Source organism: Canis lupus, chromosome 7 (genome assembly GCF_048164855.1).
Source record: "Canis lupus baileyi chromosome 7, mCanLup2.hap1, whole genome shotgun sequence".
In the NCBI taxonomy this organism is placed as follows: domain Eukaryota; kingdom Metazoa; phylum Chordata; class Mammalia; order Carnivora; family Canidae; genus Canis; species Canis lupus.
In genome coordinates this window covers 52,957,886-52,973,401 of record NC_132844.1, presented here as the reverse complement: position 1 = coordinate 52,973,401, position 15,516 = coordinate 52,957,886, and the positions used below count along the sequence as shown (strand labels likewise).

Genomic DNA, 15,516 nt, shown 5'->3' with positions numbered 1-15,516 from the left:
ACAGAGGCCCTAGGAAGAACTTTAAGAAGTGTGAAGGTGGTGGATGAAGATGTCATTATGTCATTTTTAGGAGGCTCACGGGAGAAAGGGTGCAGAGCAAGAATGCACTTGTTTAGGCAAATGTGAGGTGACAAAATGAGCCCAGGGAGAGTGACTCCAGGGTCAAGCAGAGGGAAAGCCAGAGGTGAATGGAGGTAAGACCCAGGCAGGCATCTGAGGACCTCAATTAATTAGATTAATCTATAACCCAAACTAGAGAATTCGTTGCTCAAAGCTTGAACTACCTAAATTTGTATAGGAAAACAATCCAGTTTACTTATTTATATTGATTAACCCTCATTCGTTTTTTTGTGTCAACCCCAAATAATTCCTTAAAATGTTTAGCCGCCTGTATTTTGGTTACCTTTACAGTTGTTACACAGTCAGATAGATACAGAAGCTTGTGGAATTTCCTTTCCCCAGAAAATTATAGATGACTATCCATTCAGGATGGTCAGAAGGGCTGGCTGAGTGATGCAGGCACATTGCTGCACCCTATCATACCACGCTGCTGTGGACGTGGGCATCAGGAGAAAGTGAGAAAGAAGGGGGAAAAGGTGGTATATGGGGAAGGCAGCCACAGCCCAAAGCCTGTGTTGTGTTGGGGATGCACACAGCTTCCTTTGTTGGCAAGATCCGGATTAGGCTTGTGCCTGATCCACTGGAGCAGAGCCTGGAAGCCTTCGAGGTGGGCTTGTCCCCGGCCAGAAAGGCGGAAAATCAATTTGGCTGGCAAACGAGAGCCCCCAAGAGCTCAGTGCACGCTCCATAATCCTATCCACTAGCAGCTCAGGAAATAGATGCCTGAGCCCTCACATATTCATGGGGGATGTGAGGCATAAATCAGGCTTTAAGGATTGGGGGCAAAGGGAATGGACTCTCTGACTGGCTACTAATTAATCAAGCACAGAACACCTAAACCTAGCAACCTGGGAGCGAGCCACACACACACACACACACACACACAGGCACAGGCTGCTGCTGTTGCTTTTTCCCGATTTTTTTTTCATTTCAATTAAAATAGATATCGAATGAAAATTTCCCCTTTAGTCGATGCTGCTTATGCATCCCCCTGTTCTTCCTTTAATTAAAAAACATGCTTATTGCAATACTTGCCAGAATCGCTTTAACGGTATTTTAATTGTAATGTCTCTGCCTGATTAAAAAAAGAAAATATGAACTAGAAAGTGTGGGCAAAAATGTTCTCAGGATGCAGGAAAAGAATCACATGCCTCCTCGAAATAGATGTCACATACTAATTCCTTAATTAGCCTGGTACTACCGTCAAATGGGCAATGGAGAGGGGAAAAAGCATATCTGAAACAAAATCACCAACTCAGAGCCACAAACAATAGTAGTTGAAAGAAATCATCTTCATCAGCTCCAATTCCCCTGGCAGGGCAGAGAACTACAGCTAACAAAAAGTGCCATGCTCAGGATTGGCCCATGCAATGTGGCCAGCCAGAGTTTTCACTGTTTTTTGCAAAGGGTCGCATAGCCTTTGGGGAAAAAAGTAGCAGGGCTAGGTAAATTGTCTTCCAGTCCCAACAGTTCTATATGGCTCCCTTTATTGTTTTAGGCTAGTAGTTCTCAAGCCTCAGCATGCATCTAAATCACTGGGAGGTCTTTTTTTTGTTTTGTTTTGTTTGTTTATTTATTCATGAGAGACACACAGAGAGGGAGAGAGAGGCAGAGACACAGGCAGAGGGAGAAGAAGCAGGCTCTATGCAGGGAGCCCGACGTGGGACTCGATCCCAGATCTCCAGGATCAGGCCTTGGGCTGAAGGCGGCACTAAACCGCTGAGCCACCAGGGCTGCCCACCTGGAGGTCTTAAAACACAGATTGGCGGGCCTCATACCCAAAGTTAGTTTGCTGTGGGGCCCCCAAATCTGCATTTCTCACAAGTGTCCAGGTGATGCTGATGCTGCTGATCAGGGACCAAACTTTCAGAACCACTATTCTAGGTAAATAAAGCTATTGATCTAGGTGTCCATATCTTGTGTTGTTTGCTATCACTGAAAATAAGTGGAGGAATACAAGGCTGGGATTGTGGATTAATTCACTTCATCATTCAACCAACATCTGCATTATTTCCCAGACTTTCTGCTAGATGTTGAAATTAAAAATGTGAAAAATACAGTCTCTATTGCCACAAGATCAAAGTGAAGTCTAATCGCTCCAGGTGAATAAAAACACCCTGGTTTTAGTGGCTTGGCCATTTTTAGACATTTGAGAAAGACAATAAAGATTGTGAGTCAGCTTTTACTTTTTCTATGAAACACAAAACTCTTAAACTTTATAAATTAACTGTATACATTACAACATTTAAACATATTTGTGGAAAAGAAACTATATAGAAATACTTAAAGGAACTGACACACGGATACAAATAAATGCCTTTGTCATTACAGCTATTATTATCTGGTGTTACTTAACTAAACCTTGATTCCTTTCTCTCTCCAAAAAATCATCACTTCCTTTTATCAACACAGCTTCTGGCATTTAAGTACATAAGGCCCTCAACTGTTCTGTGGATTTCTAAAAGTCTCTTAAGATCTCAGAATGAAAGCCATTTGTAAGGAGAAACAGAGAAAACCAAGGGGGGACAAAACTACAAACAAACCAACAAAACCCCATCTTTTCTTTAAAGAACTGACTGATTTTTACCAGTCATGTAAAAATCTCCTTCACTACCAAGGTACTCATTCATTCATTCAAATAATCTCCTCCCTTCTATCAAAGATCAAATTAGCATCGACCCAATCACATTTTTGAATAAACCCTCCAGTTTGTTACATTTCTCTAAGCAATTCAAAAAGTTCCAAATATAATTGTTCTCTGAATATTGTAAACATAAACTGGATATAGCATAATAACTTCATGAGTGAAAGATCATGGTTGTTTCCTCATAGGACTTACTTATTTAAAAAATCAGAATACCTCCTATCTTTTCCTGACCCCCCACGAATATCATAGTCTATAAGAAAAGTGATGAAATGCTTGGTCTCTGATATATTTTTATATGTATAAGAATCCCAGATACATAAGCATCCCAGAGTTCTAGTTCTGCTTTCAATCTGGATAAACAGGATATGGAAATCATTAATCAACAAATGAGGTAAAGAGGTAAGGAGAGACCAAACCCTGAAGGACCCTATAAGCCATATTAAGGAGTTTAGGCTTGATCTCAAAAGCTAATGGAAAGCCAGTGAAGGGTTTTAAGTAAGGAAGTTTGAAATATTTATCTTTCATTACTGAAAATATTATAGCTTCTCTGCTAGGAAGGGACTGATCCCATTTGGTAGCATTTTTCATGTTACAACATTCAAGTTGTCAAGACATAAAACTGTAAATTGTTTAATATCTATCTATCTGTCTGTTTGCCTATCTATTGAAAGCATGTCCTTTCTCATAGCAATGGCTTATCTTTCATTTAAGGCTAATCAAGTGCGTCTGGGACTGTTCTCTGGAGGTAAATAATGTAAGCCATTGTCTGATTGGGAAAAATAAGGGGTTTCAGAGCCAAGTGTCCCCCACAGTAAAAAGCCTTTGTCTCTGATCTCCTGATACACAAATAGTAAATGAAATTGGTCACTGTCTGGACTAATCCACTAACATTTGAGAATACCAGGAAGGACTCTGAATATAGAGAAATCCACTACTAACATTAATCTGCCTCTTTAGGTCAGAATTTCACTCATTAGTTCACTCATTCTACAATTATTTGAATGCCTACTATGTGCCTGAAGATATAATGGTCCTGCAATATAGACATGAGCAAAAGCAGACCCTGTTCCTGCTCTCTTAAGCTTATAACCTTACACCGCACCTTCTCCAAAGGTAGAGGGAATTAAAAAATACACTCTAATATTAAATATGTAGTCACCAGGAAAAGACAAACACATAGAGACACACAAGGTAAAGGGAGTTAACGGTGGATGTCACAAAAAGTTGGGCTATTTCTTTTGATACCAACTTCTTCATCCGGCTTCACCATTTGCCTACTGCAAAGCCCAGCCTCTTCTGGAGCACCATGCTTGAAGAGAGAGGAAAGTACATTAACTCCTTTACTGCACTTCCCTCCTACAAAGGGGAGAGAGTCACCGTTGTTTGCATTTTCTGCATTGATCTGAGGACAGGCACCTGATTCAAAGCTCAAGGAGAATCTGTGGCTGCCTCATATTTCAACTCAGGTCCCCAGTTTCCTGACCAAATTGCAAGAAGTCCACCTTTCTACACTGTCTATACCTCATCATCTTCCCTCTGCCTTGAATGGTAGCTATGGTTCAACTGGAAGAGGAGGCAGTTCAGTTGATCTTTTTCAGCCAGCTTTCAGGAAAATTATTTTAAACTCACCAATTTGTAACAAATTTTACCAGCCCCCCAAACTTCCTCCTGCTGACTAGGATGTTATATAGTTACAAAAGAAGTATTATTTCAGGGTACTTCATTTTTAGCAAAACTCCAGCCTGCCTGCAGTTAGATTTCTTTTAAATCCATGCTGGTATCTGTGAAGTTGAAATTACATGCCTAGGGTAATCTGCCCAGTGACTCACACAGACCTGAAGCCCAAATAAACCACAAGTTATGTCCCAGGGAAGTCCTGCCTCACAGCATTCCCAGACTACAGCACTGCAAAGTGTTATCTGAAGCATGTACCTACTGCAACTGAGCCTGACTCAGTATTCACTAGAAGGAACCCAGTGGAGAATCCCTGAGATTAAAAAAGGCTGTGCTGGGTATAGCACTGAATGCCTTATTCTGAAATCTGCAAATCCTTGGCAAGGATGAAGAAACTCGGGACGCCTGGGTGGCTCAGCAGTTGAGCAACTGCCTTCAGCCCAGGGCGTGATCCTGGAGTCCCGGGATTGAGTCCCACATCGGGCTCTCTGCATGGAGACTGCTTCTCCCTCTGCCTGTGTCTCTGCCTTTGTTCTCTCTCTCTGTGTCTCTCACGAATAAATAAATAAAATCTTTAAAAAAAAAAAAAGGATGAAGAAACTCTGCAATGAACTTGATAGTGGGTCAAGAGAAGGTGACTCATCTTAGTGAGCCCATATGCATTTGCATGTCACAGAAATCCCAAACATAATAGACTAGAAAGATCTGAGTATTTTCAAAACTGTAGACCACAAAAAAATTGGAGAAAATAAGACCACGTGCCAAAAAGCACCAGAAAAACACGCTCTTATGAAGTCAGAATAACAAGGAAAATGGAGACGACCAAACAGATTCTGCTACTGCCATCTCTGTATCTTCCCTCTCTTCCATAGAAAGAAAAGCACTTCAATATGTATTCTGAAGATAACAGAGGCAAAAGCAAATCCAAAGTCCTTATTACCAAGCTAATTCTTTCAGTAATCCAGTTTGCTTTGTATATAAAAGCAGCCACTATCTGTAAATAAGTTTGCAACTTAGGCCTGATATTTCAGCCTTCTCTTCTGTTATCCCCATCAGTCTGGAAAAAAACAAAACCAAAACAAAAGCTATCATTAATTGGGTACTTACTCTGGACCAGGTACTGTGCTAAGGGCCTTACATATATACTCCCTCATCTAATACTCAAAGCATCCATTTGAGCTGGGCAATACACCGTAGACTTGCCACACAATAGCAAACAATAAAAGTTAGCCATCATTGTTACTGTTGCTGCCATTATATCAAGCATGACACTCATGAGGAGAAATGTGAGGTTTACTGAGGCTATGCAACTTGCCCAAGGTCACAAGACTAGTAGGAAGCAGAACTCAGATTCAGAGTCCATTCTCTCTGGCCCAAAAGCCTGCCAAGCATTTAACTGCTTTGGTATACACTAGCAGACCAAGAAATAGAAAAATCACATTAAAAGAAACCAGTGCACTATTCAGCAGCAACAGAGACTAGAAACAAGTTTCTGCTCAAGCATTTTAAAGGGATGGCATTGTAAGTAGTAAGAAACTGAAATATCTTCCTTTTGAAAGCCCAACACCAAGGGAAGAGGAGTTCCTAGAATTCATCTTCCTCTAATTGGCCCTGTCTTAACCATCATTTCTAGGCCACTTTATGTCAAACTGCTTGGCCATCAGAAGAGAGAGGAATTCATTCCTTCATTCAGAAAATACGAATGTTTCTCCAACTACAGACTACAAAATGAAGATCCTTGTCCATGATGCATAATGGCTCTGACAAGAGGGTAACATCCCTCCTGTGTTATTATGGCTCATCATAATTACTTGGGATAAAATAATAAATTTTAATTCAGAGATGCCTATGGCTGTTGGGCATCTTAACATAAAAGAACGAAAAATATAATTAACTAAATTAAGGCAATATGCCCATTTCTATCCCAGCTCATTAGTATTAATTGATTGGGTTAATTCTCTTTTGTGTTTAACAGTACCCCCTAAAAATAATTTTTAAAAAAGGAGGGAGAAATGGAAAGAAGAAGTAGAGATGGTAAATAAATGAAAGTTCTGGATATTTTGCTAATTAAGGTAAAATAATGATAAATATAACTATAGCTCTTATGATCCTAAAATTAAGATGCCATTTTTAAATAAAGTTCAGGAGTCAATAAGTACAGCCTTATAAATAATGGTGAAAATTTTGCCTCAAAGAAATTTATAATCCTCCTTTCTACTATATAAGTTGTACTAGTAAGAAAAGAATGTCAATTCTGTTTTATAGATGGAAACACAAATAAGGCACAGAGAATTCAAGACTCCTGAAGGCCATATGTAGAACTATTGGGTTTCCTGATGAAGGGGCCTAGTCTTCGATATATTAGGATGCTGGTTTCCATAAATGGAAAAATAATATAGAAGATGCAATATTTTCATAAAGTAGTTCTAAATATAGTTGTTAGGTGATCTTGATTCACTTTTACATAGCAGAATCCTTTGAAAGTACATACATACTCCATGTAGAATGTCACCTTTGTAATACTGTGGGAATAGCTGATAAAGTGCTTCCACTATAATACTTTCTATTTCATTTGTTCAAATCTCTTAAAGAAATTATTTGGGGGCTTGAAACTTTTTGTCCTTTATCGTGGCCCATAGATGGTATCAGAAAAAGAAAGAAAATTCCACTCAGCTACTTTTCTGGTACCATAAATGGGTATGAGAAAGAGAGAGAGGAACAGAGATTCAGAGATTGAATTACCACTGATGATGATAATAATGATGATTCAATCTTATATTTGAATAACTTTATTATCTCTTAAGAACTTTCATACATACTACAGACAAGAGAAGACAAAAGTTTAGAGCTATGCTAGCAACCAGATTTTTGAGAGTTGGAGTCCTTTAGCAGTTTCAAATGTCTTTTAGAAACAGAAAGATAACTTATCAATGGATTTTACATTTCTCACAACTCAAAATTACATACATTTGTGTATATAGGTATATGTCTGTATATATGTGTGTAAATACATACGTGTATGTGTGTGCACATATACATGTGTTTACATGTGTACCCATGTACACATAAATATTTATATATGTGAGAACAATTAAGGACGGTAAAAATTAATTAGAAAAAATTTAGTTAGAAAAAGTAATAATTGGGATGCCTGGGTGGCTCAGCGGTTGAGTGTCTGCCTTTGGCTCAGTGCATGGTCCTGGGGTCCCAAGAGCGAGTCCTGCACAGGGCTCCCCGTGAGGAGCCTGCTTCTCTCTCTGCCTATGTCTCTGCTTCTCTCTCTGTGTCTCTCATGAATAAATAAATAAAATCTTTAAAAAAAGAAAAAGCAATAATTAAGAAATCAAGAGTTTACAAATTATGCTTCTTAAATTTCATCCAGGACCTGAATTCTGCACCATTTTACTTCTCCATCAACCTTCAACACATGGTTTTATTCAACACATCAACACATATTCAGTGTCCTAGACATTGAAGAGACAATAGTAAATAAATCACTAAAGTCATTTGCCTTTTGGAACATTCTAGCAGAAGAAGCAGATTGTAAACAAATAATAAATCTATAATATGTTATGTGGTGATGAATGTTATGAAGAAAAGAAAGCAAAATAAGAAGATAGAGAATAATAAGTGTCTGCAATTTCAAAAAGATGACCAGCAAGGCCTCTCTGATAGGCTGATATTTTCTCAAAGAGCAAACAAAATAAGTGAGCCACATGAATATCTGGAGAAAGAATACTCTAGGCAAAGGACATTATGTGCAAAGCCTGAGGTAGGTGTATGCCTGGTATACTTATAGAAGAGCTGCAGCAGAGTGAATGAGGAAGACAGGTCAACGAAGAGATCAGAGGTTAGTAATCCTAAATTTAGATTCTCTTCCTAATGAGATGGGAAACTACTGGAGTGTGTTAAAGGAAAGAAGTTAGAAGAAAGAAGTGATCTGATATATTCTTAAAGGATGTGTACAATATGCTGCTGGGGATTTATTTTAGCATATGGCATAAAAATTAAATACCAATGACTTAAACATATGAAATAATTTCAGAGGTGAGCAGTCCAAGTTGCTACTCTACTATGGCAACTCCAAAGTCATCAGGCTCCTGGGTTTCTTCCATTTTTCTGCTGCCTCATTCTTCATGAATCACCTCATTATCCAAGATGGCAGCTGAAAATGTAGCTATCATATTCACATTCCAAGAAGCAAAGAATAGGAAGAAAGATGGACAAATAGGACATGTCTTCTAATGGGTCCACTCTACTTTAGGACATTTCCAAGATGTCCTGTACCACACCTCGCCTTATATCTCATTGACCAGCTCTTAGCCACAAGGTTACATCTAACTACAAAGAAGGGCAGAAAATACAGCATTTTAGCTGGATACATTGCTTCCCCAAATAAAAACTGGACTTCCTTCTACCAAGGAAAGCAAAGAATCATAAACATGGGAACCAGTTACAAGGCCATTTGAAATGGTCCTAGCCAAAAATTATATTGGTTAGGACTAAGTTGGTACCAATGAAGGTGCTGATATATATAAGACACATGTTGAAGGTCCAGACAAGATTCATGGATGGATTTGTCATGGGATGTGAGAAAAAGAAGTCCAGGATGATTCCAAGGTTTTTGGCCCAAGCCACTGGACATTTATAGTTCCAATAAGCAAGATGCAGAAGTTCCTCAACTTTAGATTCTCTATGTGTGTGGATGGTCAAAACTTATTCATAAATGACAGGCTCTTCTTCATCTCCTTTTCACTACTCAATTCTAATCTTACATCCTCAATACCCTGAGTCCCTGAACTACATTCTGCCTCACTGCTTGTAATACACATTTTAGAATTAGAAATGTTACTTTTAAAATATTTGCTCCCTAATTAATTTCTTTAGTGATATGCAGACTATTGACATTAAGTATTATTCTTCACTTTTTCTCGTATCTCTTAAGAGTTCCTATGCCACTTCCTAAGTATCCACAGGTCACTGGTTGAATTAAATTTGACCTGTGTCCTTTCCTGGTTTTCATTCTTTCTAGAAGCTGTGAATCATATATATATATGGAATTTGAAAATTTTCCATATATATGGAAATATGAAAAATTTCAACTTCATTCCAGGCAACCCTGCTCCCTGCCAACAACTCCTGTACATATTTGTAAGAAACTGGTGTCCTCTACTTACCCTCATATTTCTACTAATGGCCCTACTCTCCAAGAGAAAGAGGGAATCCTATAGCTAACTTACTCTCCCTTTCCACAGAATGAGGTTTTGCTCTTCCAAACCTAGCTCACTTATTTCAAATAATTTGAGACTGAAATATATTGCCTGGATTGGGAATATTATTAAAAACTACTTTTGAAAGGTGACAGGTCAGGGCAAGTATTTGCATTATTCAGATCTTGAAATCTCCAAGAGCAATGAGCCAAGTGTATATTCCACATGTCCTTGCCTTACCCTTTGCTCTCTCGGATGCCTCTTCTCCATCTTCAGTCTCTGGCCCTATCAACACCTTTCCTTGATTGAACATTTACCTGGAGCTAATGGGAGATCCAGAGACTTAGTTGGGCAAGACTTGTAGCTACAAAAGTTCTCCCAAATGATATCAATATAAGGCAAAGTCCCGAGAGCCTAAAGATCATCCCATCCTCCAGCAGCATTTGACTCCTAGATAAAAGGTCAACAAAGAGCATCTTTAAACTGAGTATTTAGGTCTGTAATTTTCCTGTATCATTGCTAGTCCTTAGGTAGTTGATGTCCATCAACAAGTCAGCATTTCCCAAAGCCACTGGTCACACACACACACATACACACACATGCACAAAGACAGGTCAAGAGCCCAAGCTGATAGATCATTTTCCTTAAAGGGTACCAATTAACTGATTTGCCTGAAAACTTCTTCCTTGCTACCAAGATAAAAAAAAAAAAAGACCTTCTAAAATATAGAATGTAAAATGCCTAATCAGAAAAACCTGATTCCATCCATACGAAACAGATATCAATATTACAATGGTTTATGCCTTCAAAATATTTTATTTTCCCTTATGTAGCCATGTTCTTACAGTAACAAGAGCAAATGCCCCTGTAAGTGTTAAATATATTTTTAGTAAAGACTATGGTTTTAGTGCAGAGTTTTATAGCAACCCATAACTAATCCTATTCTCAAAGCTATTTTCATTTGCCAATGAAGACAGTCACTTTGATAACCATTCCTTATTATCAGCCACTGAAGTAGGCAATGATTTTTATTCTCATTTAACAGATAAGGAAACAAATGCTCAAAGAGGTGGAATAAGTGACTTAGTCACTTGGTGATGTGGTGGAGGAGTTGAAATTTGAATTCTCAGTTTCATCCAACTTCCCAGACCCTAGAGCTATGTGGCCAGCTCTGCAATAAGGAAGCCTATTTATATGACTTTCCATGGGACCAGGAAGTCAAAACCACAACAGGGTAAAAGCAGGAAGACATTGCTTTCTTGGCAGGCAATTTCAAAGGCAACAGCATTAACCAGTTTCAGAGCATTTTTCTGTATTGTGGGGGCTGCCCTGGACAAGCATGACTACAAAGTACTTGCATAAAGAAGCATATTCTTTGATAACACTGCTAACCTTCTTGTATTTTAAAAAATAAAATAATTAAGCTCTGTGCTTATAAGAGCCAAAAGAAAGGGGCTTCATTTTTAACCCTCTGACCACTTCTTCCTTTAGAGTAAAATTTCAATTCGTTCCCAGAATAAGTTGTCAAGCAAGTGCTGGAACTTATCCAAAAATTTCCTCTCCCTTCTGCTTCCCAAAAGTGATAGAATTATATACAGTAATGCCACCACCGACCTCCATGCTCTACAAACCTTTAATGTGCAGTAAGTTGAGGATGCTTGTGTTGGTGTCAAGCAGTAGCAACTGGCCATTCTCCACTGTGACGTTGTCGCCATCTTGTGGCACTCTTTCAGGAAACCAGCTGTGAGTCCTTGACCACCTCAGGCAGAACTGTAAGGAAAAGTTGCCCTGGAAAACAGTTTTATTGTTTTGTTTTGTTTTAAAGTAAGATAGTATGGGGGATCGATCTAAATGGAAACTTCTTAAATGAAAATTAATTTAATAAAATGTCAAATGTCTTAATAAAATTAGTCACTTTCTCTTCCTCATATCACTAACTCGAAAGGGGAAAAATACAGAAGGGGCAAAGTTACACTTGAAATGTCTCTGTCAGCCATTGGAATTCCCCAACAATATCATGCTGCTCATGTTTTCTTACCTTTTTTTTTCTTTCAAGACAAGCCCCAGTCTACCTAATAGAGTTGATTCCATTTTTTATTTTTACAGACATGTATTGAGTCTTGAACAAAAAGTCATAAATAGCCTAGAATAGAGAGAATTAAAATGTTCTGCTTGATGGGTGGCATTTTGTTTTATGTAATTGGTATCATTTTTCACGGCTCTACTACCAAGCATCCCTGTTTTATAGGAACATTCCTCTTTCCAAGTGTTCAGATCCATCCCCCCACTTTTTTTTTTTTACATTTTTGTTGTCTTTCCCTCTGAACTTGGTGCATCAGTGCTGAAAACAAAATACATAGGTGAAAGGCCCACTGACTTCGAATGATAGCCCAGAACCTTTGAGTGAGGCACAGAGAGTGAGGTTGAGATGAGCCCAGCCTCCAGTCTCCCTTCCAGAACTGTTGGCTTTCCTTTTGATTTATGGTCACACTAAAGTCACATGTTTTTCAAAAGAGGAATGTAAAACCACAGAAAGCAGTACTCAACTCATGCAAAGAGGCCGAGAACATGTCTAAATGTCTTGTACACTTATGGAACTATAATTATAAGTATAATAAAATCAAAATAAACAAGGTGTTTCCCTCAAGGTAGTACCTACAACATGTGTCTGCCTCTTCCCACAAACTTCTTCTTCCTGCCCAGATTCCAACCAAATGTGAAGCCTGAGTCCCTATAAAAGAACTTCCTATAAGGTCCTCTTGTGAAATATTAGAGGCAGATGGGAGAACATCATTAAGAAGGGAAAGCATGTTTATAATACCAATAACTACATCTACACAGAGAATAGTACCATGGAATATTTCTGAGAGAGAAAACAGAAAAGTGTGTAGCCAGAAGAGCCAGTAGATTTTCCAGGTGAGTGTACTAACCCCCCAGCACAAAGGTCTTGAGTTGTATACCCAACCCAATCACCAACAAGCCTTTTGCATAAGGAAAAGCAGCCACACCTACAAAGGAGAAAAAATTCAGTGACTCCTCTTAATTTAAGAGACAGAGAAGCATAAAGCATAGTGATAAGCAGTACCACACCATGACAAGAAAAAAGGGTGGTGTGTGAGCATCTTCGTGAGCCCTGTGAATCACAACCCTACCATGACCATCTGTAGACTCAAATAGTAGAGAGAATTTTAGCTCTCTAGTAATTTCACACTGAAGCTATGCAAAAGGGGGTAAAATTTCAAAGTGGTCCTTAAAGGCTATACATGATATGTTCTTAGGATCCCTTAATTCACTCTCATAAAATCCATGAAGAGGAAAAGCAGATGAGTAGGAGGAAACTGGAATGGAATACAGTGATGAGAAGGTGGAAAGGGCTGAACTATATGAAGACAGTAAAGTCAACGGCAGAGAAGGTGAACCTGACCATTGCTCATATTGGTTGCAAGTCCACTATAAAAGGATAAAATTTCCTAGGAGATCAGAAATGGAAAGACTAGAGAAATCCTGGGCCTTCATTTTAAAGGGACAGCTTAGAGCTGCTTAAACTACAGAGTCTCTTGATCTATGTGTCTGTTTTTGTGCCAGTACCATCCTGTCTTGATGATCACAGCTTTGTAATAAAGCTTGAAATCCAGCATTTTGATGCCCCTGCCATTGGTTTTCTTTTTCAATATTCCTCTGGCTATTTGGGGTCTTTTCAGATTCCATATAAATCTTAAGATTATTTGTTCCAACTCTGTGAAGAAAGTCCATGGTATTTTGATAGGGATTGCCCTGAAAGTATAAATTGCCCTGGGTAGCATAGACATTTTCACAGTATTAATTCTTCCAATCCATGAGCATGGACTGTTTTTCCATCACGGTAAGTCTTCCTCAGTTTCTTTCAAAAGTGTTCTGTGGTTTTTAGGGTATAGATTCTTTACTTCTTTGGTTATGTTTATTCCCAGGTATCTTATGCTTTGGGGTGCAATTGTAAATGGGATTGACTCCTTAACTTCTCTTTCTTCAGTCTCATTGTTAGTGTACAGAAATGCCACTGGTTTCTGTGCATTGATTTTGTATCCTGTCATATTGCTGAATTGCTGTATGAGTTCTAGCAATCTTGGGGTGGAGTCTTTTCAGTTTTCTATGTACAGTATCATGTCCTGTGCGAAGAGGGAGAGTTTGACTTCTTCTTTGCCAATTTGAATGCCTTTTGTTTCTTTATGTTGTCTGACTGCTGAGGCTAGGACTTGTAGTACTATGTTGAATAACAGTGGTGAGAGTGAACATCCCTGTCATGTTCCTGATCTTAGGGAAAAGGCTCTCAGTTTTTCCCCGTTGAGAATGATATTCACTGGGGGCTTTTCATAAATGTCTTTTAAGATATTGAGGAATGTTCCTTCTATCCCTACACTGTGAAGAGTTTTAATCAGGAATGGATGCTGTATTTTGTCAAATGCTTTCTCTGCATCTATTGAGAGGATCATATGGTTCTTGTTTTTTCTCTTACTGATGTGATAGATCAATGGAACAGAATAGAGAACTCAGAAATGGGCACTCAACTCTATGGTCAACTAATATCAACAAAGCAGGAAAGAATATCTACTGGAAAAAGGACAGTCTCTTCAATACATGGTGTTGGGAAAATTGGACAGCCACATGCAGAAAAATGAAACTGGACCACTCTCTTACACCAGATACAAAGATACACTCAAAAAATAGTTGAAAGATCTAAATGTGAGACAAGACTCCATCAAAATCCTAGAGAAGAACACAGGCAACAACCTTTTTGAACTTGGCCACAGCAACTTCTTGCAAGATACATCCATGAAGGCAAGGGAAAGAAAAGCAAAAATGAACTATTGGGACTTCATCAAGATGAAAAGCTTCTGCACAGCAAAAGACACAGTCAACAAAACTAAAAGACAACCTACAAAATGGGAGAGGATATTTCCAAATGATATATCAGATAAATGGCTAGTATCCAAGATCTATAAAGAACTTATCAAATTCAACACCCAAGAAACAAATAATCCAGTCATGAAATGGGCAGAAGACATGAACAGACATTTCTCCAACAAGACCTACACATGGCCAACAAGCACATGAGAAAATGCTCTGCATCACTTGCCATCAGGGAAATACAAATCAAAACCACAATGAGATACCACCTCACACTAGGGAGAATGGCAAAAATTAACAAGACAGGAAACAACAAATGTTGGAGAGGATGTGGAGAAAGGGGAACCTTCTTGCACTGTTGGTGGGAATGCAAACTGGTACAGCCACTCTGGAAAACTGTGTGGAGGTTCCTCAAAGAATTAAAAATAGAGTTACCCTATGACCCAGCAATTGTACTACTGGGTATTTACCTCAAAGATACAGATGTAGTGAAACACTGGGACACCTGCACCCCAATGTTCATAGCAGCAATGTCCACAATAGCCAAACTGGAAGGAGTCACAATGTCCTTCGACAGATGAATGGATAAAGAAGATGTAATATATATCACACACACACACACATACACTCACACACACACAATGGAATATTACTCAGCCATCAGAAGAGACGAATACCCACCATTTGCTTTGACATTGATGGAACTGGAGGGTATTATGCTGAGTGAAATAAGTCACATGGAGAAGGACATTCATCATATGGTTTCACTCATATGGGTAATATAAGAAATAGTGAAAGGGATTATAAGGGAAAGGAGGGGAACTGAGTGGGAAAAATTAGAGAGGGAGACAAACCATGAGAGACTCCTAATTCTGAGAAACAAACAAAGGGTTGCAGAAGGAGAGGTGGGGGGGGGAGAATCAGGGTAACTGGTGATGAGCACTGAGGAGGGCACTTGATGGGATGAGCACTGGATGTTAT

At 38.8% G+C, this 15,516-nt stretch overlaps 1 protein-coding gene and 1 long non-coding RNA gene across 3 annotated transcripts in view; one reads left to right on the top strand and one right to left on the bottom strand.

Annotated features, from left to right (window-relative positions):
* PKHD1 (PKHD1 ciliary IPT domain containing fibrocystin/polyductin) overlaps window positions 1-15,516 on the bottom strand; it is a 471,902-nt gene that overhangs the window by 311,262 nt on the left and 145,124 nt on the right. For both annotated transcript variants that reach the window (XM_072832682.1, XM_072832683.1), the window contains exon 37: window positions 11,283-11,439. In XM_072832682.1, coding sequence (XP_072688783.1) covers window positions 11,283-11,439 — 157 coding nt within the window. The remainder of the gene's footprint in view (window positions 1-11,282; window positions 11,440-15,516) is intronic.
* The window catches only part of LOC140636882 (uncharacterized), a 34,157-nt gene that overhangs the window by 15,365 nt on the left and 3,276 nt on the right, over window positions 1-15,516 (top strand). The window lies entirely within an intron of this gene.